Below are 27,191 nucleotides of genomic sequence, written 5' to 3'. Positions count from 1 at the left end.
AAATACCCTATCTTTGTTTTTTAAAAAGTGTTGCGGCCAAAGCTGAAGTGCCCTTTGAACCTTTGCCCTCTTCCCAGTCTCTTCTCCCTCCTCCAGAAGTGACCAGTTATCAGTTTGGTATGAGAGGTATGTATCTACACTCCCAGGAGGAATACACACTATGTAGCACTCCTTCCAAAAATGGTCACACTGTAGGTCAGTCTCATAGAAATCTCCCTGGGCGGACTTGAAGACTGAGCTCATTATTTTCAACTGCATTATCCTGTACCTCCGTGTGGCTCTGCTAGCAGCTATGTAGCTGATCCCCCATGGATGGACATCTAGGTTGTTTCCAGCATTTTGCTATTATGGAACACACTGCCCTATGCCCATAACCCACAGCTTCTCTGAGGGAGATGTCTACTTCTAGGAGCCTAGACTGCTCCTGGAGTACCAGATTCCTTGAGTAGACGCCTCAGTTAGGGGATGAAGAGAGTCTAATGTGCCTTTATTCACACAACCTATTAGAAATGCAGACTCTTAGGGCGCCTGGGTGGCTCAGTCGGTTAAGCGTCTGCCTTCGGCTCAGGTCATGATCCCACAGTCCCGGGATCGAATCCTGCACTGGGCTCCCTGCTCAGTGGGGAGTCTGCTTCTCCCTCTGCCTTTCCCCCTGACTTGCACGCGCGCTCTCTCTCTCTGTCTCAAATAAAATATTAAAAAAAAAAAAAAGAAATGCAGACTCTTGGGACCTCTGAGAGCAGCTGGGCTGGAATTTCACACAGTGTTTCAAGGAGTTTTAGGGTTCCAAGATAATATGGGGGATAGAGAGGAGGAATTAGTTGGTGAGAGTCCAGACGCTGACCCCACTCCAACTGGAGTACCCCTACCTTCACCTGGTTTTCAATTTTTCTCTTTTAAAAACAAATACCGGCTATTTTAAAACTCAAAAATCTCTGATGTGGCCGGACCCCCTAACTGGCACAGAAACCCTTCTGTATCACAACTTCTGGAGCTGCTCCCATTACTGCAGCCTCCAGCCATGTAGTGTTGGTGATGTCACATGACCCGTCCCAAGCTCCCAGGTGACAAACCGTAAAGGTCTCTGCAAGTGCTGCCCCCATGCATTGGGGCTGGCATGTTGGTGTTCCCAGCTGTGTCCTCGCACGCCCCTCAGCAGCTGTCCACGTTCCTCTGGGCCTTCTCTGCCTCGCGCTCAGTGGCCTGGTTCAGCGTTCCCAGATCTTCCTGTGTATCAGGGAGTTTGTTAAAATGCACTTTGCGGGGTCCCACTCCCACAGGTTCTGAAAGAGTGCATTTCGGAGAGCCCAGGGATGCACATTGTTTTAAAGCTTTGCAGGGGGTCCCGAGGGCGCAGGTCCAAAGGCCTGTGTTGCAGACAGTGGACTGGGCCTCTCTGCTCTGCCCCTCCCAGGCAAATCTCAAGCTCAGCCCTCAATCAGGCTGGGAGGGCTAGAGAGACACGTGTTTTAACCAAAGTTTTGGTTCCTCGGATAGTGGGACTCTCTGAGTTAATGAGAATCCATAGGACTCCTCAATCAAGGCCCAGGTTTCCCAAAGTGCGGTGTCTCAGCACGAAGAGGTTAAAATGCAGATGGCTGGGCCCTACCTCACACCTGCCAGAGATGACCCTCTGGACGTGCAGCCTGGGGATCTGCATTTTAAGCAAATTCTCCAGGAACGGCCACTGAGTCCAAATTCCTCCATACCCCTCAAAGACGAGGGAAACTGAGGATCCAAGAGTGAGATGACTTATCCCCACCATATACAGGGTGGCCACACTGGCTGTGGTGAGAACCTCCCTCTCCCCACCCTCCCCTGCAGGCCTTTCTTAAAGTTCAGAGACAGACAGACATGACCAGTGCGTACAAATAGAACCCCACTTTATTAGCAGTTAGTTCGAGATTGTACATTAATGGAGGAAGGTTCCCACTTTTAACACAACCCAAAACGGCTGGTTCGAGAGCCCTGATCAGGTGAGCTGGGTAGCACCCCCTCTCCCCCCTCTCCCCACCCCCACAAGGGAAGGAAACCTGTCTGCTCCCCTAGCGTGCCCCCCACCCTCTCCAGTCAGCCCTCTCCTCTCCCCAGGAAATGACATGAATTTCATGCACAAATTACAAAAGGAGCCCTCTTGCTGATAATAAAAGCTAGCACAGTCATAGAAAACCCTCTCCTTCTTCATTCTCCTCAAGAGCCAGAGAGAGGAAGGAAAGAGGGAGGGATGAACTTATTAGGATAAAACACAGCCAGAGTCTCCCCAGGCCCTTGACACTGACCCCTCACAAAGCCCATGCCGCCCACCCCCTCCCGCCCCCGCCAAATCTCTGGCTGTCCAAGCTGGCAAGGGCGAGGCCTGGTTGGGGGGCCGCCGGCCGGGGGTTCACCCAGCACTGCCCTGTGGGCAGGGGTCTGGGCCCTCCATCTGCTCACTTCAACTAGAGCAGACCCGCTTTCTTCTTTGACATTTGAAAACCTCTGCCATTGCCCCATCTGCTCATCCTATAAATGGGGAAGTTGAGGCCCTGGGGGAAAACCGTGGCGTTAGCTACTAAATGCACCCAGTTGGGACGAAATTTCACATCTCCTGCCTCCAGCCCTGGGCTCTTCTCCTCACACCACAGCTTGGGAGGGGGGGCAGTACCCCAGTTAGGCCCTTCCCTGGTGCATCCCAGGGGCCCGGCTCTGTTCCAGTGCACACAGACCACGGGCCTCCAGGAAGTAAAAACCAGGAGGCCACAAAACAGAGAGACAGAGAGGGAGAGGGAGAGGGGGAGAGAGAGAGAGAGAGAGAGATGTTATTCGGTGCCCTGTGGTCCATCGCCAGGATCAGAGGGGGCAGCACAGGCTCTTCTGAACCAGAGGCACCTCCTTCCCAGCAGGCCCAGCACTGCCAGGCCCAGCTGCAAGGCTGCCTTCCTTGCCCTTCCCTGAGCTCCTGGGGCGCCACCTAGCCCTTCTGCTGGTTTGGCACTTGGTACAGGGGACGGTAGAGGGGCATCTCAGGCTGGAGTGAAGTTGTCAAGTCAGCACAAAAGGCAGAAATCCATACAGCCTAAATCACCCTTGACAAGACGGGGGCTAGAGGAACATACTCCATGACACCATGAAGAAATGATCACACAGATCCAGAATGTGGGACTTCAACAGCACAGCAGGCCTGCTCTCCTCAGAAATGACATCATTTAACAAACCAAAGCGAGCAGAGAGAGGACTTTTCAGCACTTAAGAGACTGAACAAAAACTGCAGTTACAAGATGTCGTGTATGCACGTTGACTGGATCCTGATTCCAAAACCAGGTGTAAAAGTTACCTGGGGGAAGAGCCAACATAGATTGAACAGCAGATGTTTTTAGGAAATGATTGTTGTCTTGGGTGTGATACAGGCCAATACGTAGGAGATGTCCTCACTCTTAGGGGATGCAGGTGGAGGCACATTGGACAAGTCTCACGGTATTTGCAACTTACTTTTAAACTAATTTGGAAAAAATATATACATAAAGAGTAAGAAATCAAATGTGGCAAAATGTTCATTTTAACTCTAGATGGAGGGTAGTAGGTGTTCATCATAAAATAATTGGTACAACGTGTTTTCACTTGCTCTTTCACTAACAAGCTGGTGGGGACCGCTCCCTACTGAGCCTGCCAACGTCTGTGGGTCGGCCGAGTCGTCCTCCATTGGGAACAGATGGCTGCTCCCTCAGCTGGGCCCCAGAGGCGCTGGCTACTTCTCCTCACAGGCCCGCAAGAGGCCCATCTTTAAACTTCGAACTCATCCTCCAAGTGCCGGATGCCTGAGCTACAGGTGACCGTCCCGCCTGCGCCCGCCCCAGGCAAGGGCTCATGGGAGGGATGAGAGAATGGATGGCGGCGTCCACTACATGATTTAAACCGTTTCTCTCTGTCTCTCTCTCTCTCTGGCCAAACACAGTGAATCAGTGAACACTTAAGATGCAGAGATGCTGTACCCACTGTCCTCTGGTTTGCTCTCTCATGAGGAGGATCTGCGTGCTCGGTAGCTGAGAGCCCCTAGACGGATTTGTCCAACCCCCTCCCCAATATCTACAGGTCCTGGCAGTGGGTCCACAAGCAAGATTCACCAGTGGGAAGGGAAGAAGTAGTAGTGGCCAGACAGACTCGGAACATGTGGCAGGTCAAGTCCCCAGCCTTCCAGAAGGGCCTGGACAGCATTTCCCACTATTTCCTCTGCTCCCACAAGCTCCCATGGGGTCTCCAACCTGCCTGCTCCTTCCTCAGGCCAGAGGCAGAGAGAAATGGAGCTGCCCGCCCACCGGCCATTCTGAGCTCCCAGAGATGGGGGCAGGCATCCAGACGCAGAGGGTAGATCTCAGCAGTGGGAGCTGTAAAGGTCTGCACACGCCATGGAGCCCGAGCCCCTCGCCACAAGATGGGAGACGAGGCCTGGGGTTTGCCCTACGGAAGTCGCCGCCCCCTTCTGCGAGTCTGGCCCCACGGCACTGGCAAGTCTTCACGAGCGTACAAGGAGGCACGCCACCCTGTCCCCACTCTGTTCCTCATCCCCTGCGGGCTTGACACTGGGTTCCCAGGCTCAAAGGCCCTGATGAGAAGCATGATGGGAAGGCTTCTGTCGGAAGACAGTGAACCCACATGCAGTTGTCCCGCTGAGTATCTGCCTTTCTTCTCCACTGCCGGTGAAGAACTTGAGAAAAGGGGTCAGGTTCAGAGGTCAGACAGACCCGCCCCCCCACGCCCACCCGCAGACGGCGGGAGGACCTCTCAGGGAGAGCAAGGCAGGACTGCACGTGCAGACCAGGAACGGAGAAGGCTCAAAGGCACCCTGGCTGGGAAGGAGTGGTTTCCCCTATCCTGGAATGACCACGGGTGTGACGGAGGGAGGGACAGGAAGCTGGCACAGAGGAGGGTCCCCAGGATGGGCTCAGAGGCAGTGTGGCATTGGAAGAAGAGCACTGGACTCAGAATCAGGAGCCTCAGGTTTAATTCTCGGCCCTGCTTGCACCCAGTTCTGAGACGTCAGCCAAGGAGGCCGCCTCGCCTTTCTGGACCTGTTTCCAAACCCATTGAAAGACCCTTCCAGCCCCCAAGATGCTAGAGTCTTCTGAACGAGACGAGGCTCTCCAGAAAGGGTTTTCTGGATGTCAGTTGGAAGCTGAACTGGCAGTGGGAGGGGCTGGGGAGAGGCGCCCAGCCTTAGTCACTTCACATTGTTAAAGAAGGGGGTAGGAGCAGACCCTAACCAGAAAACAGCCCCAAGATCCCGTGGTCTACGGGGGGCCTGGAGACAGTTCTGTGGGTCCCGGCGGGCAGCCCAGCTCCCAGGGCAGCTCCCAACCTAGCACCATGTGAGGGGGGAGGGGACAGGCTGGCCTTCAGCCCCATGGCCTCCCACCCCAGCCTTGCTGTTTCCTTTGGCCAAAATTCCTCCAGGGTCACTGCACTTCATGAAACCAGGTGTCCTGGAGACAGTAGGTCCTCCCTGTGCCTCTCACATCTCTGTCCAGCTGCAGTAGCCCCAGGGCAGCCGCGACACTTGGGGAGGGAACAGAGACCTCTCCAAGGGGCACCTCCACACTGTCTCCCCGAGGCCCGGACACACGAAGACAGGCCCTCCCCTCCCTTCCACCTCATTCGCTAGCACTGAGATAGGACACTGGGGCTTGCCACCATTTTGTACGACTGAATTAAAAACAAACCCAACCAAAAAAAATATAATATATATATATACACATTACATATATATAGGACACAGTGCAACCCCGGCACCCAGGGTATAAACTCTGGCACCAAGAAAAAAACCAAAATCTTAAAATACTTTAGCTTCTTAGTACTTGGGGGTGGGGCCAAGGGGGCCTCTAGGAGCCCTTGGCCACAGGTAGCTGGGGCAAAGCTGTGGATGGCAGTCTTACCCATGCTGCCCAGTGTCTGCCAGGGGCGAAGGTTGGGGCTGGGCGTGGGGACAACATATGTACATTGGGACATGTGTACTGACAGACTCCTGAACCGCCTCAGTCTTTTACCACAGGAAATACCACATGTCATGTCCCAGGGTGAGGAGCAGGGGGAGGGAGGCCTGGGTCTCTGGGTCCAAATGGCATGACGGTGCCCCAGGGTCCTGACGGAGGCCCTGAGGACTGGGTGGATATTGTAGGAATCAGCGACTCTTTCCCCAAAAGGGAAAGTGAGATGTGAAGGTATTAACCAGAATGTGCGTAGAGATTCAGAGTTCTCTTGAGGTGGCCACCCCCACATCCAGCCCAGTGACTCTGGGTACCCAGCTAACCCCTCTGAAGTGCCTGGCTCAAATCAGTGAGGGAAGCATCCAGTCTCTCTCCCCTGTTTGGCAAAAGGCCCTGCTGGGCTCTCCTCCCTATTGTCTGGAGGACAGGGAAAATATGGCAGCTAATCCGTCGCAGGGAGTGATGGGATGAAGGGAGGGCATGGTTGGTAGAACACAGTGAGGGACAGAAGAGGAAGTCTCATGGACTCCCTCTCACCAGGAAGTGGCCTTCCACCAACAGGGAGTGGCGTCCCCACGGAAGGCCGTGAACAGAACGGACCTCTGGTGGCTAGGGAGGTCCTGGAGGCCACAGACCCAGCACTGGACGCTCCGAGGCGCTTGCGGACCTGCCTGGGCTCTTCTCCCGGTCCTGCCTGGGCCTCGGCTGAGCATTGCTCAGACGTGCCTGGCCAGCCCAGGCCCAGCTCCCCACTCTGCAGGTCAGTCTGGCTCAGCATGCGGCAGGCCGTCCAGGCCATCACGTACGTTCAGTCTGGCTGTGGTGGCCGTGGCTACCTGGTGTTCTGGAGGTCCTCTCGGAGCCAGGTGGGCAGTGTCTGGCCCATCTTGTACAGCAGTTTGGAGAGCTCGATGTTGTGGTCCCGATAATAGTCCTTTAGGAAGGCGCGGGACTGGAACAGGAAGGAGAGTTCAGAGCTCAGGGATGTGCTGATTCCGGAGGGACCCCTCCCCTCTGTGAACCCACCACTCGGTCAGTGTCAACCCACACACCTATCATTTATTCACCATCTTCCTTGGTAGCCTCCAAAAGAAAGCTAGATGGCAGGACACCAAAACATAGTACACAAGGTCAAAATTCTTGTGACTGGGAGAAAAGAAGGAATTAATTAAAATCAGGACGACTGAAAGTCACGGCGTGTGACCTTTGCCCTTCGTCCTTTGGACGTGCCATTCTCTGCCACAAGAACGCCTATCCGTCCATGCGTCGGGCCAAATGCTGCCTGGTCCCCGCAGGCCCAGCCCCAGAGCCCCTCCCCTCCGGGGTCCCTTTCAGTAGCATCTCTGGCTCCGAAATCCCCTAGCACTTGTGTGCAGCTCTCTTACTGCATGAAGCACATCCTGCCTCGTATTCTTACTGGTGTGTGTGTGACTTATTTCCCTCCCAGACTAGGAGTCCCCTGAAGGCAAAGAACACGTCTCATCCATCCTCAAAGCCCACAGCGCTCAGCCCTAGGCAGAAGGTTATAAATTCTCGCTGGACTAAATCTATTCTAACCCACCATGTCCCAGCTTCGACTTCCTCCTTGTAAGAACACCACCCAAGAAAGGCCAAGGCCGTTAAGGTGCTGAGTGCAGGGTAAAGGGGAGAGGGGACCCCCGCCAGTCAGGGACCCCCGCAGTGACCCAGCCGCCACAGGCAGCGTGCCCACTTACATCCAGGTCCATCTCTGGGTATTTCCGGCCCTTGCTTTTGCCCAGACACTTGGTTTTTCCTCCTTCGAGCAGTTGGCACCAAAATCCTTTCTTTGGATCAAACCTGTGGAGGTGGGGAAAGCCTATGGATGGGAGCTGGCCCAGCCCATCCCCTTCCCACCTTAAGGCAATGGTCACAGACCCCAGGAGTGGCAGAGCCTAGGCCATGAAACCCACTCCCCTAAGCACACTCTGGAACCCACAGATAGACAGATGTGTGGGGCTGGGGTTTGCTTCTGCCGGCCCGGGGCTACACTGAACACGCCTGCCCCCTTCTTCCCAGCAGAAAGCAGCTCACGTGCTCTGAGTCCAGGCGGGGCGGCCCAAGTCCCTCCAGCAAGCAACCCAGAGCAGGATCACGTGCCGTCCTTCAGGACGTGGGGAAACCTTTCCTAAGCACTCTCCTCCTCAGGGCTGAGCAACTTTTTTTACCCAAGAACCCAACAGGGAAGAAAAAGTTTAGTGGGGGTTTTTGGGTGTGTGTCTTTATAAATTGTCTATTTTTCAAGAAATGCAGTATCTGCAGTTGTGCTTAAGCATGTCCATCACTGGAAAGTTTTGGCTTTTGGAGTAAACTTCAGGAATGACAGAGCACGACTGCCTTCAGGATTTGAAGTCATGCTGGGCCTTCAAAGGTTTCTGGTGGGGGAGGGAGATGAGATCTGAAGCTGCCAAGGGGAGGGGAGGCACGCTGGCATCAGAACTCAACCCCAGATCTGGAACCATTAGGAGCTGCTTCGGCATGAGGACAGCCGGAAAACAGAATTCACATTTGGCAGGTGTGGGAGACAGGGACTTCTGAAGGGTAGGCATAAAGGAAGAAGAAGAGGATGATGATGATGATGACGAAGACGATCTTTGAGCATCAGTACGTGCCAGGTGCTGAGCTAAGGGCTCCACATGCATGCTTCATGCAACACAGTGACCCTCGGGAGGTCTAGGAGTCAAAACCTTTATTCCCAATTTACAGATGAGGAAAGTGAGGTTTGAAGGCGCTAAGACTCTTGTCCAAGGTCACACAGCTAAAGAAGTAATGGGTCTCCTAACCCAGGCATCTCTGATGCCAACAGCCCAACATCCTTAGGTGCTGCTCCTGTCTGCCTCAAGGTAAAGGACCGCTTCTCTTCTTCACCTTCAACCTCCAAGACAGTGAGAAGGGAACATTCTTGCTGCATGACTTTCCCAAGTAGGTAACCAGGGAAGGTGACTTTATCCCTCCCTCTCTTGAGACCCGCCCCCACCCCATACAGGTGCGGGAGTCACTTGTCTGTAACATGATTAACACGCAACCACTCCCCAGCCCTGAGCGCCGGCCACACAGGCCGGCCTCTACCCGTCTTGGGAGGCCATTCTCAGTGCACTTGTACCAGGCTCTGAGTGAGTGGGATTATAAGCCATCGGCAATATCTGAAGTTTCCTTTTCCTGAAATTATATTCAAATCATGATCTAATGCTAAGAAACCTTTGTGGGAACTAGGGCTGCTTAATGTTAGTCTAACTTACTTTAATAAAAGGTTCTGAAAATGTTCAGCACAGACTGAAAAGAAAAGCCCAGGGATGGGACTGACCACAGTAAGACATATTCACCACCTCCTTTTTTCTTGAGTTGATAACCTTTATTAATATGATTCCAATCATATTAATATCAGCTTTTCTGCTAAACGGCCATCCGGAATATGCACACTTTCTAACTCTAATGTATCTGTGGTCTCTTCCATAATCATTCAAGCCTTTGGCTTTTTGGTCCAGGTGCCTGCTCAGAAAATCACCCTGCTGAAAAGCCAAGGCAACACTCACGCCAAGGTTTTGTGGTAGTCAATAGTGTTGGTCACCCCAAGGAACTTCTGCACCGTGTCCATCACTTTGGCAGGTTCTGTTCGCAGCAGTTTGCCATCCAAGACCAGAATCTGGAGGAAAGAGAAAAGGGAGAAGGATGATCTGAACCTGTGTTTCCTCCAGGGGCAAACAGGTTCCCAGTCTCCTGGTCACCAGCCATGGTTACAAACTGGGCACTCTTCATGGTATAGTCTCCACCTCCTCTTCCACTTCCGAGCGGCAGGTGTCCCTGTGCCTCAGGCTTCTGCAGTCCAACTCCCTGCCCTCTACCAGCTTCCCTCTCCTAGAGATGAAGCTATCGCTCCACTCCTGCCTGCCCCTCACAACCCTACCATATCCCTCTCTGCCTCCCTCTAAGCCTCTGGCCCAACATCACTCTCCTGCCTCAACCCTCTAAGGGTTTCCCTAAATGCCTCATGTGATCTGGCCCTGCTTACCTCTCTGACCAGGCTCTCCCTACATCACCACACCCCTCCCAGGAAGATAGCCTACCCCAGGGCTTTTGGGATCCCCTTAGGGACACAGAGCCTGATGACAGGACAAGGGCTTAGGGAATTTTCACACATCAGCCTTGGGATAAACAAGAATGAAACTTTCGAAGCCCCCAAAGGTCTAGCTCGCCAATGAGGACCTTTTGGGCCCCACGGCTGACGAAAGAGATTCAAGGCTCTCTGCTAGCTGCCCCAAGCCAGAACTGTGAGTGCCCTCCCAAGGGCCAAGGACCGGCAGCTACCTGGTTGGCGTGAAAGGCGCCGAGCCAGCGCTCAATGTGGGTGGCGTACCAGCCGGGGACCAGGCAGCGGTTCTGAAGGGCCCGCAGCTTCAAGGACACGTCGGGCCCAGCCGTGATCACCTCGTGGAAGGTGTACTTCAGGGCCACTGGGTCATCATGGGCTCGCTGGTGCTGCAGGCAAGGGGAGAGGGTCAGTGCGCCCCATGGGGGGCACAAAGGAAGAGGCTCTCTTCAGCAGCTGTGAAGTGGCCCGAAGACCCTGGCTACAACCAGCAGCCCTGGGTTCAAGTCCCGGCTCTGCCTCCCACTGCTCTTTGACTCTGGGGAGTCATGGCCTCTCAGAGCCCTAGTTTTTCCATCTTTGCAAGACAGGAGTGAGACTAGATCAGTTTCCAAATGTTGGTCATCTGCCTGTCATCTCTCCGATGTCTCCCATATCCACAAGCCACCTGTATGTGCCGAGGTCCACACACTTTGATTTACATTGACTCGTCTTTCTTATTCACATAAAACTATTTCAAAATAAAACTCACTATTGCCTCCGTAAGCAGAAGACCTGAATCAGTTGTCACATACAGAAGGTAATCATTCATAAATGCAATAAAAACAAAGCAATGTTCTCAAATGCCAGCCAGATACAATGTCTGCTATAGGCCCTGAGCCCAAAGCTTGCACTCTCTTTGTTGAAAACAGAGCTTAGCAATGTTAGAAAGGACTTAAGAGCCATCTACACTAAACTGAGAATTTGTCCTTCATAGAAATCAGAAGGTGTTATGGGCTGAGTGTTTGTGTCCCCTCCCCAAAATTCCTATGTTGAAGTTCTAACCCACAATATGATGATATTTGGAGGTGGGGCCTTGGGGAGGTAATTGTGGGTAGATGAGGTCAGGAGGGTGGGGCCACCATGATGAGGTTAGTGCCCTTATAAGAAATGACACCAGAGAGAGTGGGCGCTCCCGCTCTCGCTCACTCTCTCTTCCTCTCAGCTTTGTGAGGACACAGTGAGAAGGTGACTGTTTAAAAGCCAGGAAGAGTGATCTCATCAGGAACCAAATGTGTTGGCATCTTGATCCTGTACTTCTAGCCTCCAGCACTATAAGAAATAAACTCCTGTTGTTTAAGCCCCAGTCCATGAATACTGTGTTACAGCTCCTCGAGCAGACTAAGACAGGACAGGAAAAGAATCAGAAAGGGGGAAATGCCATGTTTGAACCACCTAGAACAATGCCATGGGCCATCAGCATCCAGAGACCAGGAACCTGCCCGCCAGGGGTCACACTCTCTTGAGCCTCCACATCCGCACTGAGGCTCACACACAGCTCAGGGTGGGCAGGGAGAGAAGGGGCAGTCTGTGAGGACCAGAGAGCAAGTAGGGTCTTTACCCAGCAGCCCCCCCGGCACTGCAGAGGCAGTGAGGCCCCAGAGAGGAAGTGACAGGCTCAGAGGGTGGCAGGGAGCTGCTGAAAGTGGCCAGACCCGAGGAGGTCTTCCTAGACCAGCTAGTGGACAAGCTACCCCCCATACCCTGGCACTGGATCAGAATCCCAGGAAGATTGGCAGGCAGGGGAGGGAACCTCCCAAAAGGCCTGAGTCTAGGCTGTTCTGTAAGCCTAGTGCTCAGAAGAAATTAAGTCAGGCCACTGAAGTTAAAGAAAGTTCTAGTTCTTACATAGTCGAGTGGGGATTAGGAGTCATACCTTCTCTACCATAGACAACAGTCAGGTAACTTCTTTACCTGATCAGGTGTTTGCACCCTCTACTATGAATGTGGAGTTTTATATCTTATCCTTCTCTGAATCCCCACCCCCACCCCACCCAGTGTCCAGCGAGGAGACCAGTTAGTATGATCACTGTTCACCAAATCTCCCTTTCATCCAGGTGGAACCACCTTCCACCTCTTGTTGGTGTCAGAATCAGAGGCGGGACCCCCAGTGAAGCTAGCAGGGTGGGCAGGTAATTGTTGGCTGGGATGCAATGTCGATTTCTGCCTGTCTCCTCCAATAAGCTAGAAGCCCTGTGGAGCTGAGACTCTATTCTTACCCACCACCGCATTCCAGAAGCCTAGCTTAGGGCCGGCACATAGTAGGTGCTTAGTAAATATCTGTCGAATGAACGTATGAGTAGCTGAGCGATGGAGAGAGCCCCATGCCCCTACCCAGGGCTCCACCCCAGCCGCGGCTCACCTGGTACCAGGAATAGGCCCGGTCTGCTGGGTTGATGAGGATGGTCAGGACCTTGGCCTTGGGTAACAGAGCAGCTGCCCGCCGGGGCGCCACTTCCGAATCAAAGTAGTTGGCGCTTTTCTCAAAGTAAAAGTCGGAGGTGGTGTTGGAGGGGATAGGGAAGAACTCCATGTACCTGCAGGAAGCCCAGAGAGAAGAGCTCACAGGCAAGACTCATGAGAAGGGGTCCTGAGGAATGCAGCGTGAGAGGGTGAGGGTCGCTGGGGGGGTAGAACTTCAGAAAGCAAGCAGGCACACTGATCCCAAGGACCTGCTTCTGGCAGGGATTCTAGATGGATGGATGGCCACCAGGCAGTCTCCCTTTGTTGAATCATTCCTTTTCAGGGGGGACCTTGGAGTCAGGAGGATAGGAAGACTTATGGAAGTGATATGGGTTATAAGGCATGGGATGGGGGTGTGTGTCTTTGAACCCTAAATAAGATGTTCCCAGTTAAAGTGACAGGGCCTTAACTCACTGCCTCTAGGAGGAGAACTGGGACACCTTCGACCCGGGAAGAAACAGCATGGACCCGAGGGACGCCCTCTCCTGCCTCCCGAGTACAGGGTTTCTTTCCTGGCCTAGGATGGCACTTTCTAGGATGTCACCATGGACCAGGAGACAAAGAGAGGGGGAGTGTGTCACTGCCTGCCAGCAACACCCCTCCCAGGTTTCACGTGGGTCAGTTGATGGCTTTCCAGAGGAACCTCCCATGTCCCACCCAGAGGGACGTCCATGCCAGCCCTCTGGGACCAGCTCTGGATGGAGGACACCTCAGGAAGCTAAATGAACGCTCCAGAGCCTCCCACAGGCACCTACTCATACAAAATAGAGGTACAGGGACGCCTGGGTGGCTCAGTCGGTTAAGCGTCTGCCTTCGGCTCAGGTCATGATCCCAGGGTCCTGGGATCGAGTCCCGCATCGGGCTCCCTGCTCCGCGGGGAGCCTGCTTCTCCCTCTGCCTCTGTCTCTCTCTCTGTCTCTCATGAATAAATAAATAAAATCTTTAAAAAAAAAAAATAGAGGTACAACTTCAGGGGCTCATGGGAATCAAAGCCCAGAGGCCCACCTTAGGTGAGGGTGTAGGATCCCTACTATATCCTGGGAGACAGGGTTACTCCAGGGAGGTGGGGCTTCTGAGATTCCTCACCCCACCCTACACCTACCTACAAAATCAAAATCTTGGGAATGGGGCTGAGGAATTGCTAGCTCTCTCCTATTTCTGAATTTTATTCATTTTTTTCTTATTTATTAGATTTTAACTTCTAGTTAGTCAACATACAGTGTTATATTAGTTTCAAGTGTATTTCTGAATTTTCTTTATGAAATAGCATCTGTACACCCACAGGCCATTGTTTCTAACACCTAAATGGAGAAAGCTCTGAAAATAGAAGCTTTTCCCCTCAAGTTTATAGCAAAGCCATTTGGCAGCAAAACCCGACTTATTAACCTTAGTGTAAATATTCACAGACTTTGCTAGAGACATATTAACGCACGTATTTGCTACTGGGGTACTTGCTGATTCGGTGCTGCCCCAGACCCTGCTGGAAGTATTGTTAAATGTATGGTGTCGCACCATATTACCTCCCTAAAACCTGAGAGAAGGTGACTTCCAGTGACACATCTGGCTACAGTGGGTTTTAGACAAGAGATAGTACACATATTAGAGATAGAGACAGGTGGGCAGTGAGGGGTAGGCAGACAACAGACAGACAAAAGAGAAAGAAAAAAAAGTACGGAAAGAAAACAAATAAACAGAAGAATGGCCATAATCTCTCCACCCAGGTAAATCACTGACATGAAAATAATAAACAAGAGTAATACATGTATAGGGAAAGAAAAGGCAAATAGTAGAGAAAGATGCCAATTGACATAAGTGGAGCATAAAACTATCCCCACGAAGGCCACCCCACCCCCCCTGCCGCCGCCTTAACGTCTGGTGACAGGTTCTGGAGAGAAGCTGCAATTTCCACCACCTCCCCAGGCAAGTCCCCAAAGGCCAGCAAGCCGCCTCTGAAGGGCTCGCAAGAACACCTCCTGCTCCGCAATCAGGCAAGCAAAGTTCAGCAGCTCTCGGGGTCAGAACACTTGGAGTTTAGCCCCTGCTCTGTCCCCAATTCTTGGGACCTTGGGCAAGTCCCTGTGCTCCTCTGGGACTCAGGTGGTTTTCCTGCAAGCAAGGGCGGTGCTGGCTCCCACTTCTAGCAGTCTCTGACCCCAGGTGGTGACAAAAAGGGGCAAAGGGCTTCCTCTTCAAGTGTCCCGCCTGTGATAAGGCTCCAACATCATGATGCAAGGGTCGCTGAGCTTTGTCTCTGTTTACAGGAACTTCAGCTGTGTGTGAGCAAGGGCCAGCTGCTTCCTACTGTGAGCAGAGCAGACCTCCTCTGGGGCAGACTCCATGAGAGCAAGCTCCCATCCAGCTCTGGACAGAAAGGGCCACTCACCAGTCGATGCCTTTGTGATAGTTGTGGCCATTAAAGAACTGGATCTCCTCAAAAGTCTCTGAGCTGGGGTAGTTGCTGCTGAGGTCCGGGTGCATGCCCAGGAACAGGTAGAGGGCCGTGGTGCCTGCAGGGATGGAAGGTAGCTGAGACCAGGGCCCAGCCCCGAACACAAACATGGAGTCTGGGATTCTGGGTTCTGACTCCAGCTCTCCATGACTCACTGGGAGATCCTGGGCAAGTCCCTTGCCTTCTCTGGGGCTTAGTTTCTGTATCTGTGCAATCCAAAGAATTTTATGAAGGCCAGGACAGCAAATACAGGGCATGCGTGTGGGCACCCCAACTCCTGCATCCACTGTAGACATCACTAACCTATCATGGCATCCTAAATACAAAACAAGAACTTGGCCTCGGAATCCTTCCCACCCATGTACTGTACTCTAGCAGCCATGCCCAGTTCACTGGTGTCTTCTCATAATCCCAGAACTAGATGGTTTCCAGGTCTGGGCCTCTGTCCTCTGACACATGGGAGGAGCTCAAAGAAAAGGGAGCTCCAGACCCTGCAGTCTATTGATGTGAAATTCGTGAAGGGCTAAGAGATTTGGCTCAAATGCCTTCTCCTTCTGGTCACCCTTCCCCACTCACACTCTGTCCTACTTGACAGTACAGGACCTAGCCCCTCCTTTAGAGAGTTCATTCCTTTCCTGTGTGTGAGTCTATGGTTTGTATGCTATAATGAGACGTCTTGGAAGAGAAGGAGACTATAGAGTTTAGTTTCCTGAAGAGTATAATATAAGCTTTGGGGGTCAGAGAGATAAGGGCTCAAGACCTAGACCTGTCATTTCCTAACTGAATGTGTCAGGGGAGGTCACTTCACTTCTCTGAGCCTCAAGTTTTTTATCTGTAAAATGGGCATAGCCGTTCGTGGTTCACAGTGTGTGTGGATGGCAAACACTTAGCAAGCTTATCACCGCTCCTCCCTCTTGTACCCCTGGCAAACATGACTCATTGATTGCAGTCCCCTTTGCACTGAACCAGTTTTACCTGGCACTGCTCAAATGTGCAGAATAGCTGATCTGGGCTTCTCTGCCTTAGACTCAGAGACCCCCAGAAACAGAGCTCCCTGAGGTGTGGTTCAGGACAGATAGGAAAATTCTACACCCACCCTCCACCCCCTCCCCACTTCCATACTGATAGGCAGTTCATCCCAACTTCACTCTCACTTCCTGGGAAAGAGGGGGGCAGATTACTGGGGAGTGGAGCCAGGGCAAGGTGGTCCCCAGAATTCCATGGCTGAGACACCGAATTCCGTGGCAGTGGGGGACGCTGGCCAAGAGCGGAAAGACCTGCCTGTTTTCTGGGGGCCAATGATGAGGAGCTTTGGGAAGCGGTCACACGTCTTCTCCTTGGACCAGATGTCTTTGTGGCGTTTGTCCTCACACGGGTCCTAAAACAACAGTGGAAGGAATGTTAGGGGGTGGCCCAAAACCCAATGAACAGACTCTCATTGCACATGGATATGCAGCTCTTACAGCACTGCCAAGTACAGTAACTACGTGTGTCCTTGTCACATCCCCACCTCAGGACACCGAGCTGCTAGCAGGCAGCGACCACTTGCAATTAGTCCTAGCAAAACACTCAGCCCAGGGCTTGGCACTCAAGAGCAGCTCACGAGCACTTGTTGAATTAACTGGATGAGCTGTGTCGGAACCAGGGGCCAGCAAGCTTTCTCTGGAGAGGTTAGTAAATCTTCGGTAAGTGCTCAGTGACTGTTTTAGGCTGGAGTACTACCTGGTCTGTCACAACTACTCAACTCTGTTGTCGTAGCATGAAAGCAGCCCTAAACAGTACATACAAGAATGAGTGTGGATGGGTTTCAGTAAAACTTTATTTACAAAAACAGACTGCAGGCCAGATTTGGCCCATGAGCTGGGGCTTGTGGACCCCTGGTCTGAACTATGAGACTGCTGCCATTCCAGCTTAGCTTCTGTTTCCAGATTTTGACAGCCCCCAGGGGAAGACTTCCCCAAGAACTGCCCCCCAAGACCTCCCATCAGTCCCCTCTCCGGTGGTACAGAGCCTTCTAGCATGAGAAGGGGTATAAAGGACTAAGAGTCCAACCAGGCCAGGCAGTTGCATGGATCTGCACTTGACCTACACTCTGCTCACTTACAGTCTTGTAATGCTTTTTCGGAAGGTGTGTGTGAGCGTGCATGCGTGCACATCTGCGTGCGCGGTGTGTACATACATGCGCGTGCGACAACAAGCGAATGTGCCCGTGCTGGTTTGCACTCAAGAGGGACTATGAGGGTGTGAGGGCCAAGCCCACATCCGCCGTGTGTCTGGGACATCCCATGTCTGCACCACGGCACCCACCCACCCACCTGCCAGAGTGGGTCCTTCTCCTCGGAGAAGATCTGGAAGTACTTCTGGGCCAGCTGCACGGGGGGCAGCGTCTGCAGCCGCAGGTTGGTCCAGGAATGCAGGAAGCGCGCCAGGTGCTTGAAGGTGTACAGGCCCAGGCGGTCGTTCCCATAGTTGGACAGGTGCGTCATGAAGATGCTAATCTGCTCCAGGGGAGGGAGGCGGGGGGTGGGGCCGGTCAGCATCTGAGCCCTCACCCTCCACCCCGCTTTGGACCCTTCTGGTCTTGCCTCAGCTTTGCAGAGTCACTCTACGACCCGTCCAAGGTTCACTGGGGCCGTCAGCAAACTTGCTGTGTGACTTGGCCTAGGCACAGTCAGGTGAAGCCACGTCTGACTGACCACCAACTATCACAACCCTGAAATGGGAGGCTGACCTACTGCACGGTCGTTTGGGTGTTCTTCTGTATTTTCTTGGTGGGGTGTTCATGGAAGACAAGGAGGGCTCGGTTGTCCCGTAAAGCTGAATACCACCACCACTGGATATCTACTTAATGGTATTAAAGCATGGTGATAATTGCCATTTTACAGATAAAGAAAGAGAGGGCCAGAAAGCTCAGAGGAATAGTTGAAAATATATGTATTTCAAAATATATGTATATAGACATATATATATAGCTTATAGATTAATGATTTACTATGCATGTTAGCACATAACATCCATATATCTACACACACACCCAAAGACTGGAAAGAGAACACAGACCAAAATGCTCACACCATTGCACTGAAGTACAAGATTCTGAAAGGAAAAAGGAAAGACAACTCGGATTCTCTTCGCAAGGTCACAGAGCAGAGCAGGGCCAGAGCCAGGGGGGCACAGCGGGTTGCCCCGCTCCCGGCGCTCATGCTGGCGGCCGCCCCCTCCTCCCCAGGCCCAGGAAAGCCAGCCCTGGCCGCGGACAGGCTGTCCGGCAGCGGCCCCTCACCCCCAGCCCAGGGCTATGAGCACTCACAGGATTGAGGAGCACAGTGAGGAAGAGCTCGCCGCCATTGATGATCTTGTCCAGCTCGCTGGAGCCACCAGGGTACTCATTGTAGAAGATGGTGTGCGTGAAGAGGCCGCAGGTCTGCCGCGGGAGGACCTGGGGATGGGGCAGGGGAGAGCTATGGCATCTCCAGGCACGGACGGCGGTAGAAGACCCTCCCTCAGGAGAACAGCCAGGGTGTCTCCTCAGAAGGGCAGCCTCTTGTGTGACTACACAGCCCCCACTCTTGGGGGTCTTCTCCCCTTGTGACCTTCTGCAGCCTGCGACATTCCCTCAAGTGAGCCCACGGGCCCTTGCCATTTCACAAACTTTGCCGCTATTGCCTGTAACAAAATGAGCAGGCCCCAAAGTAACAGAGATAGGCAAGTGAGAATGTTTGCCCAGCAAAGGTCCCTGACCTTCTGCAAAGCAGTCCTCCAAGTCACCCTCGCAACCCCCTCACAGCGTTAGAACCTGCCTGGGAGTTCTCCCAGTCACATGCTGGTTTAACTGTTGATTCTCTGTCTCCTTTCATAAAACTGCACTCCAAGAGAGCAGGGAACTTGCTTTTCTGGTTACCACCTCATCCCCAGAGAGAATATGAATGCCTGGTATAGAGGAGGCCAGTGGAGGGAGGGAGGGAAGGAGAAAGGAGGGAAGGATGGATGGATGGATGGATGGATGGATGGTTGGATGGACAGATGGATGGACAGATGAAAGCATAAATCTGGCCTTCCCATACATGCCCCATCTGGACTGTCAACAATTTATCCTTCCAGTGGCTCAGGCCAAAAACCCGGGAGTCATCCTGACTCATCTCTCTCCCCCACACCCTACCCTCCAATCACTAGTTGATCCTGTTGGCTTGACCTTCTAAGTCCAGAATCTGATCATATCCTAAAAATTCCACCCTGATGGAACCACCACTCTCTCATCTGGAATATTGAAGTGGGCTCCCAACTGGTCTCCCTGCCTCCCCCTTTGTCCCCAGCAGTCTCTGCAACTCACAGCAGCCAGAACAAGAGAAATCTTTTTAAAAATGAGTCTGATCCTAACAGCACTCCATGCAAAAACTTCCCATCTCAGAGAAAAGCTAACATCCATCCAATGGCTTTCTGTGGCCCACATGATCTGGCCCATCACCCCCTGACCTCATGTCCCCCTCACTTGCTCCCCTCCAGCCAGACTGGCCTCCTAGTTGGTCCTCAAACACACCTAGCACGAAGTCTGCCTACCACAGGGCCTTTGCACTTGCTTTCTCTGCTGCTTTAAAGCTTTTCCTCATATAGCAGCATGGCTCATTCCTAGGAAGGCCCTTCTTAATCACCTTATTTAAAATAGCTTCTCCTCTCCTCTGGCACTCCCAATCTCCCTTCCTTGCTTGACTCTTCTCCACGGCCCCATCACCACACCATCTGGCCATATGTTACATATGTCACACATCTGTGAGCACACTGTCTCCTGCCACTAGAATGTCAGGTCTACAAGGGCAGGGACCCTCGTTGGTTCTGTATACTTCTGTCCCCAGTGCCTAGAACAGGGGCAGACACACTGTAGAAGCTCATTAAAAATGTTTCAATAAGCAAATGAATGAGACAGAGGCCTCACCCTCCCAGTCCTCACCAGAGGCCCCTTTAAAAAAAATGTTCAGCCCCTGATCCCATCACGAACGCTAAAAAGGAGCTCAGGAAAGGGCCGGACCAGCAGCCTACCTTCCCTGGGATGGAGAGGCTGGATGCCAGAGGGGGGCAGCAGAGCCTGGCCTGCAGCCCCTAGCCCGAGCACGCAAGCCACGCTTCCCCACACGGTGTGTGCACATCCACCTCACAGGCTGTGGGGCCCACTCACCATGATGCCGTTGTGGATAAAGCCGCGGCGGTAGCGGGCTGGCTTCAGGTGGGGGTACTCCTCCGTGCTGGTCACGCGGATGCTCCACACCTGCTTCCAGGCCTCGTACAGCTGCACATGCACAGGATACACACCCGAGTGGTGGGGGGCCACGGCGTAGCCCATGTCTGTGGGGATGCCGTGCTCCTGGGGAGAAGAGGACCAGGCCTGGGTGAGCACGGGGTTCCTTCCCCACGAGGTCTCATTTCCCCTTTGTAGAACGGGAGAGAGAAATCAAGAGGCTAGAATGGCAGGGCAGTGGGTCCACGGCCTCATGGTACAAATGGGAAAGCTGAGGCCCAGGGAGGGAAAGGGATGGGCCCCAAGTCTCGAGTCTTGGAGTGCGGGACTGACCAAGCTGGGGGACTCCTAACTCTCAGCCGGGAGTTCATGCCCTCTTGCACCCTGGAGTGAGGAGCAAGGACAGGGGCTCTTCCTGCCTGTCTCAGCCTCTGATTGGCTGGTGGGCCCAGGCTGAGCCCGTACCTGGGCCTCATCCCCTCTTCCCCAAGTACCAGCTCCAGCTTTCCTGAGCCTCCCACTCCGACCTGAAGATAGAGCTTGGGCTCAGGAAATAAACTGGCCTGGATTTAAGTCCTGGCTGGACCTCCTCCTAGCTGCTGTGGGCTCCCTGCGCTTCGGTGTCTTATCTAAAAGGGAGAGAATCGATAACCACCTCCTGGGGTCTTTGCGAGGCTTCAGAGAGACAGTGGCTGTAAAGATACTAATAAAATGCTGTCAGAACTGCAAAACAGCAGTGAGAGGCCAGTAGGCCGGACCCCCCAGCCCCCGGCCCCCCAGCTCCGCCCTGTAGGGAATCTTACTCACGACAGCGAACTTCTTGTTCAGAGCCATCTGCTCGGCCAACACCGACTGGTTGTGGAAAAGGTGGGGCTGCATGTGGCTCCACATGTGGGGGAACCACCAGAACTCCTTCACGTACGACAGCAGGAGATCATCCCCAGCGTCCTCAGCATCAGTACCTGCAGCCAGAGTGCGGGCCCGCTCAGCCCGGCCACGATGAGGCTCTCCAACGGGGGCTGGTGCCCGGGGGTGGGAGCGCGCAGCCACAGCCCACCCAGGAGCTGCTCGGAGAGTCATCAGAGCCACCGGGTGGGAGCAGACAGTGCCCCGGGCCAGGGCCCTGCCTTCTAGTCCAGAGTGGGGCCTTCACTCAAGCGGGGACTTTGGCCAAGTCCTTCTCCTCTCTGGGCCCTTGGGCCCCATGTGTGCAATCCACGGTCCCAAGGGTTTCTCCCAGCTCTGACAGGCCTGCTCTGATCTGTTTCCTGTTTGCGTATTGGACCATTTGTCATTTGTCTTTTACTTAATGATCTGAGAAGCTCTTGGTATATATACAGGATGTCTACTCCTGTCTCACACTATGACTCAAACTACCCCTGAAATGCTGAGGGCCGAGAATATGAAAAATGCATTCAGACGGCCCAGTATTGCTCCTATTTGGCTTTGGGACCATGCTGCAGACTTTCCCCCCAGAATTGCAGAGTATTAGGGTTTTTCCTAGAATTCAAGAGAGGCTCTCCACACTGTAGCCCAAGCAGAAGGCACCTACAGGGAACCTTGACTACGGATGATGGCTCAGGGGTCCTTCCCTCTTGCTTGGCCCAGAAGGGCAGCATTTGAGGAACTTGGGAGAGCCCAAAAGAGGAGGGAAGGCATGAACCATGCAACCTACACCCTCAACCTCGACCCTTAAGACTTGAAAATGAAATGGCAATGGCCATCTCCAGGGCAGGAACAATTGGAGAGCATTCTCACTTTCTATGCTATGTATTTCTATGATGTTCTTAAGATTCAACCAATTACTTTTTTAAGCAGACATAGGACAAATAATTTTAAAAGATAGAGGAGAGGGGGAGACAAGAGGGAGAAGATGTCCCCAAAGACAGCACAGCCTGAAGGACAGAGAGGGATGAGTGAGGGATGTTGTCGTCTTATTGCTGCCCCCAAATGCCCTCCACCTGGGGCTGACTGCTCTGTGGGCTGCTGGATCAGCGGGGAGGCCACCAGGGTGAAATACGGCCCTACTGTGGGCCCATCAGCCCACCTGCTGCCCCCGTGGCACAGCTCTCCACGGATCCAGATGCCGAGGGCCCCTGGAAGTTGCTCGTGGGGGCAGAGCCAAGCCCACTTACCTGTGTGGAAGAATTTCCCTGAGTAGCCCAGGTTGAAGGTGAAGTTTGGGATGTGTGTGCGCAGTTCATTTTGCGTATCAAACAGGGCCTAGGATAGGCAGAGGAGGAAGAAGCGGGTGAGGGGGAAGCTGGGAACTCCCTGTTCTTCCCACTGAGGGCCCAGAAAGATCATACTGTTGCAGGACCAGCTGCAAAGCTTGTAGGGCCCAGCAAAAAATGAAAATGTGGGACTCTTGCTCCAAAATTATTTAAAATATCAAGAAGGCCATGGCAGAGCACTAACCTTGTACAGGCCCCTTCTGAGCACAGGGTCCCACACCCACGAAGCCAGCCCTGAGCTGCCACCTGCCCCGGGCCTCTGGCCAGAGAAGACCTGATGTCAGCCCGGCTCTGCTATGTGCCCTCAAGAGAGCTTTGTGACTGCCCTAGGCCTCAGGGTCCCCAAGTGTGAGATGGAGATAATAATTTCTCCTGGGATGACTGAATGAGACCCTGCATGTCAAAGTGCCCGACATTTTGGTAAGCAATGTAAAATGGTGGCAGGGCTGTGTCCGTGGTCACTGCCACTGTGAGCCTCGGATCTTTGTCTGTCAAATGTGGAGGGCCTCTCTCGCTGAGTGCAAGGCTGATGTCACAGGATCATGACTTTTCCAAAGACGTACTGCGTCCCCAGCCACGCGATGTCCCCGTGCATGGCACACCCCATGCTGGGCAAGCCAACAAAGGGAGGCTAACGCTTGCAGAACAAACACACACTCGTGCTCTGGAGTCAGGATCCCAAAAGGTCCCCCTGCCCCACACACCGCCCGCACTCAGCACACAGGGCTGCTAAGACACCTGCAGGAGCCTGCTGTCAGACCACTTTGCAAACAGACAGTCCTGGCCCTCCTGGGGCCACCCCCAGCATCTCACCAGGCCAGGCACTACCTGACAGACACGCTTGCTCTATAGCTGTGTGGCCTTGGGCAAGTTACGTCACCTCTCTGAGCCTCAGTGGCCTCCTCTGTGAAATGGGACTTTCGATGACAGCCGCCTCATGGGGCTGCTACGAGGATCCGCCGAGGCCATACGCAGAAAGGGCTAAGCGCAGAGGCTGGATTTGCCACGCCCTGAATAAGCAGCTGCCGTCCGTGTGATTTAAGCTGCGTTCTACAGCTGGCACTGTCCGAGTGAACGAGGCGACATTCGTGTCTCAGAAAGGCTTAGCTGTAGCCTGTGCTCGGGATGAAGGGACGGGGAGGGAGGAAACCCCTGCCCCTTCAGACTCACAAGGATGTTTAAGGCCAGTGGGACCCTGCCCGGCGAAGCACTGGGCAGTGTGGACGGAGCTGAGTGCGCGGAAGAGGGTGTCGCTCTTACTATTCTTCGACAGAAACAGCCCCGAACTGCTCTCATCCCTCTCGCTGTAGAAGTGGGGAAAATAAGAAGCAAGCAGGGCAACCTCAGGGCTCATGAGGGGACACGGTGAGCCTGGTAGCCTGGTCTCCCTGCGGGATCAACCCTGAACCAGTCTCAGGGACTCACCTGGACAGGCAGCCAACACTAAGGTTAGAGCAGGAGAGAGCGGAGGAGCGCCCTCCGTAGAAAACAGAGCGATCTGCTTTGTCAGAGGTAGGTTATGGCCTCAGAGCTGGAAAGCCTCAACAGGAATCATCTTAACACTTGCTTTCAACAGGACAGCCCCTGAGGAGGTGAAATCTCAGGAGCAAACACAATGCATAAAGCAGATCCAAGCAACACAGCCCTGCCCCACGAGATGGGAGCTGGGGGGGCTCAAAGCCTGGCCCCTCTGTAATCCACCCCCCGGGGGGTGGGGGCACCTGTAAACTTCCCATCCGCCCCTCTTGTCAGTTCACCCCTGAGGCTCAGACGTGGGAAGGGACTTGCCCACGGGTTCCGGTCAATTTAGGGTCAAATGGGTCTGGACTCCCCACACGGTGCCTGCCCCCCAGCACCATCTGCTGTGCTCTTCTCCTCTGGCGGTGTAAGGAAGAGTAGAGTGTTCACTCCTGCCCCACGGCCTCCCTCCCAGGCCCCAGGGCCAACCCCAACAGTGACTTCAGGAGGACAGGGAACACAGCGCCCACAACCGGACTCACTTGGGAGGAAAGCACTCCTCTTAGAAGTCTCTTTTGCCATCTGAACATCAAAGCGAAGTCTGGATTTGGTGCTAATATGTTCTAACGCTTGCTAATCTCCTAAGGGAGAACGGGGTCATCAGGCAGCAAGATCTCTGTAGAATTTAATCCCCTGGTTTTGTTTTCCTTGGATCCACTCTTGTGCCTGCCCTCTATTTATGGCAACCAGCACTGATTTCCCCACTTACACTAGTGATGCCGTTTGCTTTGCAAAGAACTTTGAGTAAAATAGAGACTAGATGAAAAGCGCATTTTAAAGCTTGCTTAATGGTCTTCTCTTTAGTAGTGATGCATGTGTGTAAAATTTCATGGTCTGCAAAATGCTGTTATATACAGTTTAGTTTGGTAAACACTTTTTGAAATAAACACATGCATTCCACTATTTATACAGACCTCAGTGAAAATATGCCTGTGTATGATTCAAGCTCTAATTCTCGCTTTAAAAGTTTTGCGGGAGCTCTGGTACTGACATAAACATTTCCGAGAGTGAAAAATCACGTCTGGATTAAAAGGCAGATATGTAACCCTGCAGAGCTCCCATCCCTGGGCTTCAATGACGGAGTCTCTCCCTCCACAGATATATTTCTGAGTTCCACACGCCAAAATTCTTCTATATCCAATGCTCCAATATAATCTCCAGTGATACTTTTGTCTAGTAAAACAATCACTAAAGCCACCTGGCCGAGGTAGGGGGACATGCACAGCACCGGGGAGAGGCACGAAGAGAGAGCGAAGTCATGAAGGGGCACCCCAAGGTTCGAAGGTGGCGAGGCCTCGCCCAACCTGTCTGGCACCGCCCCCCCCCCCCGGCCATACCTTCACGTCCTCCACCTTCATGCGTGTGCCCTCCTTGCCCACAAAGATGTCATCAATGTCCACCAGGATGTAGCGGTCCAGAGGCAGCGAGAGGCGCTTGCCCGTGAGGAAGGCCACGGCGTCGACGAAGACGAGCTTGTGCAGCCAGAAGTTGAGGTTGTTGCCAAACAGCACACGCTGGATGCCGTCGTGAAGGCCCAGGTCCTGGACCACGGTGGCGTGCAGCGCAGCGTGCAGGCCGGCGTCCGCACCCAGGTGCGGGATGGACTCCGAGGAGCGCGTCTTGGCCAGCAGCACGGGCTCGTAGGTGGAGTGGTTTGACTGGAACACCGTCCAGTCCTCGCCGGGTAGCACGCCCTTCTCCACCTCGCTGGGCCGGGTCACGTAGAGCAGTGGGGACTTGGGGTTGATGCTGCAGTCCTTCAGGCCCAGGTTTGAGTGCAGGAACAGGGGGAAACCTTTGAGCTGCGCACTCAGCAGGCTGTTCTCGTTGGCCTGTAGCCGGGGCGGGGAGAGGGCAGCAGAGCGGTCAGATCCAGAAGCCCCAAGGGAACGCTCAACCTCAGGTGGGGACTGATAACAGTAGTGTCAACAGTATTCTCTAAGGTTCGCAGAGGCCTTATCACATCCCTGGCCCTGTGCTAACCTAGCTGCGCAGACCCCAATCCGCCTGTCCCAACAATATACCAGCAAATGCGCACCATGCGCTTACCAAAGCCAGGAACGCTTACCAAAGCCAGGAACCCAGGTCACGCACTTGGCACGCAGGGATGCTGTTAATCCTCCTAATGACCCCACGACGGAGGCATCACTATCATTCGCATCTTACAGATGAGGAAACTAAGGCCCAGAGAGGTTATGTAACTTGTCCAAAATCACACAGAGAAAAGTCTAGCAGCTGCGAACCCAGACTCTGTCATCAGACTGCCTGGCCTTGGGCAAGTTATGTAACCTCTCTGTGCCTCCGTTTCCTCTCCTGTAAAATATTCCTCACCGGGTGGTAGAGGATGATGAGTATTCATCCCGGTAAAGTGCTCGGGACGGGGCGGCGGCATCACAGTTGCTCATTCAGTCCCATACCAGCGTCAGGACGGAGTTCCTGTGTTATCCCACTTCATGGGGTGGGGGGAAGCTGAGGCTGCCCTTGGCCACACAGGGTCAGGAGGAGCCACAGTGACCAGCCAGACCATCTGCCCCTGGGGCCCACACACCTGGCCACCAGGTTCCTCTGCCTGGCTTTCCCAACTGGCTCTTACCACACCATCCTTTCCTCAGGAGAAATCTTAGGTGCATGCCAATGTAGAAGAGATCAGAGAGTGGGTGTCTGCTGGGCATCCCCAACCCCCCAAATGCACCTAGCACCCCGAGGCCACCCCCTCACAGGAGCCCAGCTCCCTGGGATCGGCAGACAGTACCCACAGCACCCCTTCTCCTCTTTCCTAGACGCATAGCCCCTGCTCCTTCGTACCATCCCTCCCCTTCCCAGCCACCTGATTCTGGATATGGTACAACTGGCCTTTGTCCTTGTGCCAGTTCCATTCTGTTTTCTTTGCCTGACAAACTCTTGTTCATCCTTCAAAACCCAATGCAAATACCCTCTTTTTTTTTTTTTTAAAGATTTTATTTATTTACTTGAGAGAGAGAATGAGAGAGAGAGAGCACATGAGAGGGGGGAGGGTCAGAGGGAGAAGCAGGTTCCCTGCTGAGCAGGGAGCCCGATGCGGGACTCGATCCCGGGACTCCAGGATCATGACCTGAGCCGAAGGCAGTCGCTCAACCAACTGAGCCACCCAGGCGCCCCAAAGATTTTATTTATTTATTTGAGAGAGAGAGAATGAGAGACAGAGACCACGAGAGGG

General features: G+C 53.5%; 1 protein-coding gene across 1 annotated transcript; it reads right to left on the bottom strand.

The window, feature by feature from the left end:
- Positions 1-1,866: 1,866 nt before the first annotated feature.
- Positions 1,867-25,911, bottom strand: NDST1 (N-deacetylase and N-sulfotransferase 1; the record flags this gene model as incomplete). The annotated part of the gene is made up of 13 exons (XM_081825799.1): positions 1,867-6,909; positions 7,673-7,775; positions 9,509-9,618; positions 10,281-10,451; positions 12,464-12,638; positions 14,948-15,071; positions 16,295-16,391; positions 17,329-17,511; positions 18,324-18,452; positions 20,184-20,369; positions 21,051-21,205; positions 22,379-22,466; positions 25,333-25,911. Coding segments are annotated over 13 exons (2,220 nt in total), but the record flags the coding sequence as incomplete, so codon positions are not given.
- Positions 25,912-27,191: the final 1,280 nt, after the last annotated feature.

Source organism: Leptonychotes weddellii, chromosome 7, assembly GCF_054177405.1.
Source record: "Leptonychotes weddellii isolate Sample4059 chromosome 7, ASM5417740v2, whole genome shotgun sequence".
Taxonomy (NCBI): Eukaryota; Metazoa; Chordata; class Mammalia; order Carnivora; family Phocidae; genus Leptonychotes; species Leptonychotes weddellii.
The sequence above is the reverse complement of the archived record's forward strand: the minus strand, read 5'-3'. Positions and strand labels throughout refer to the sequence as shown.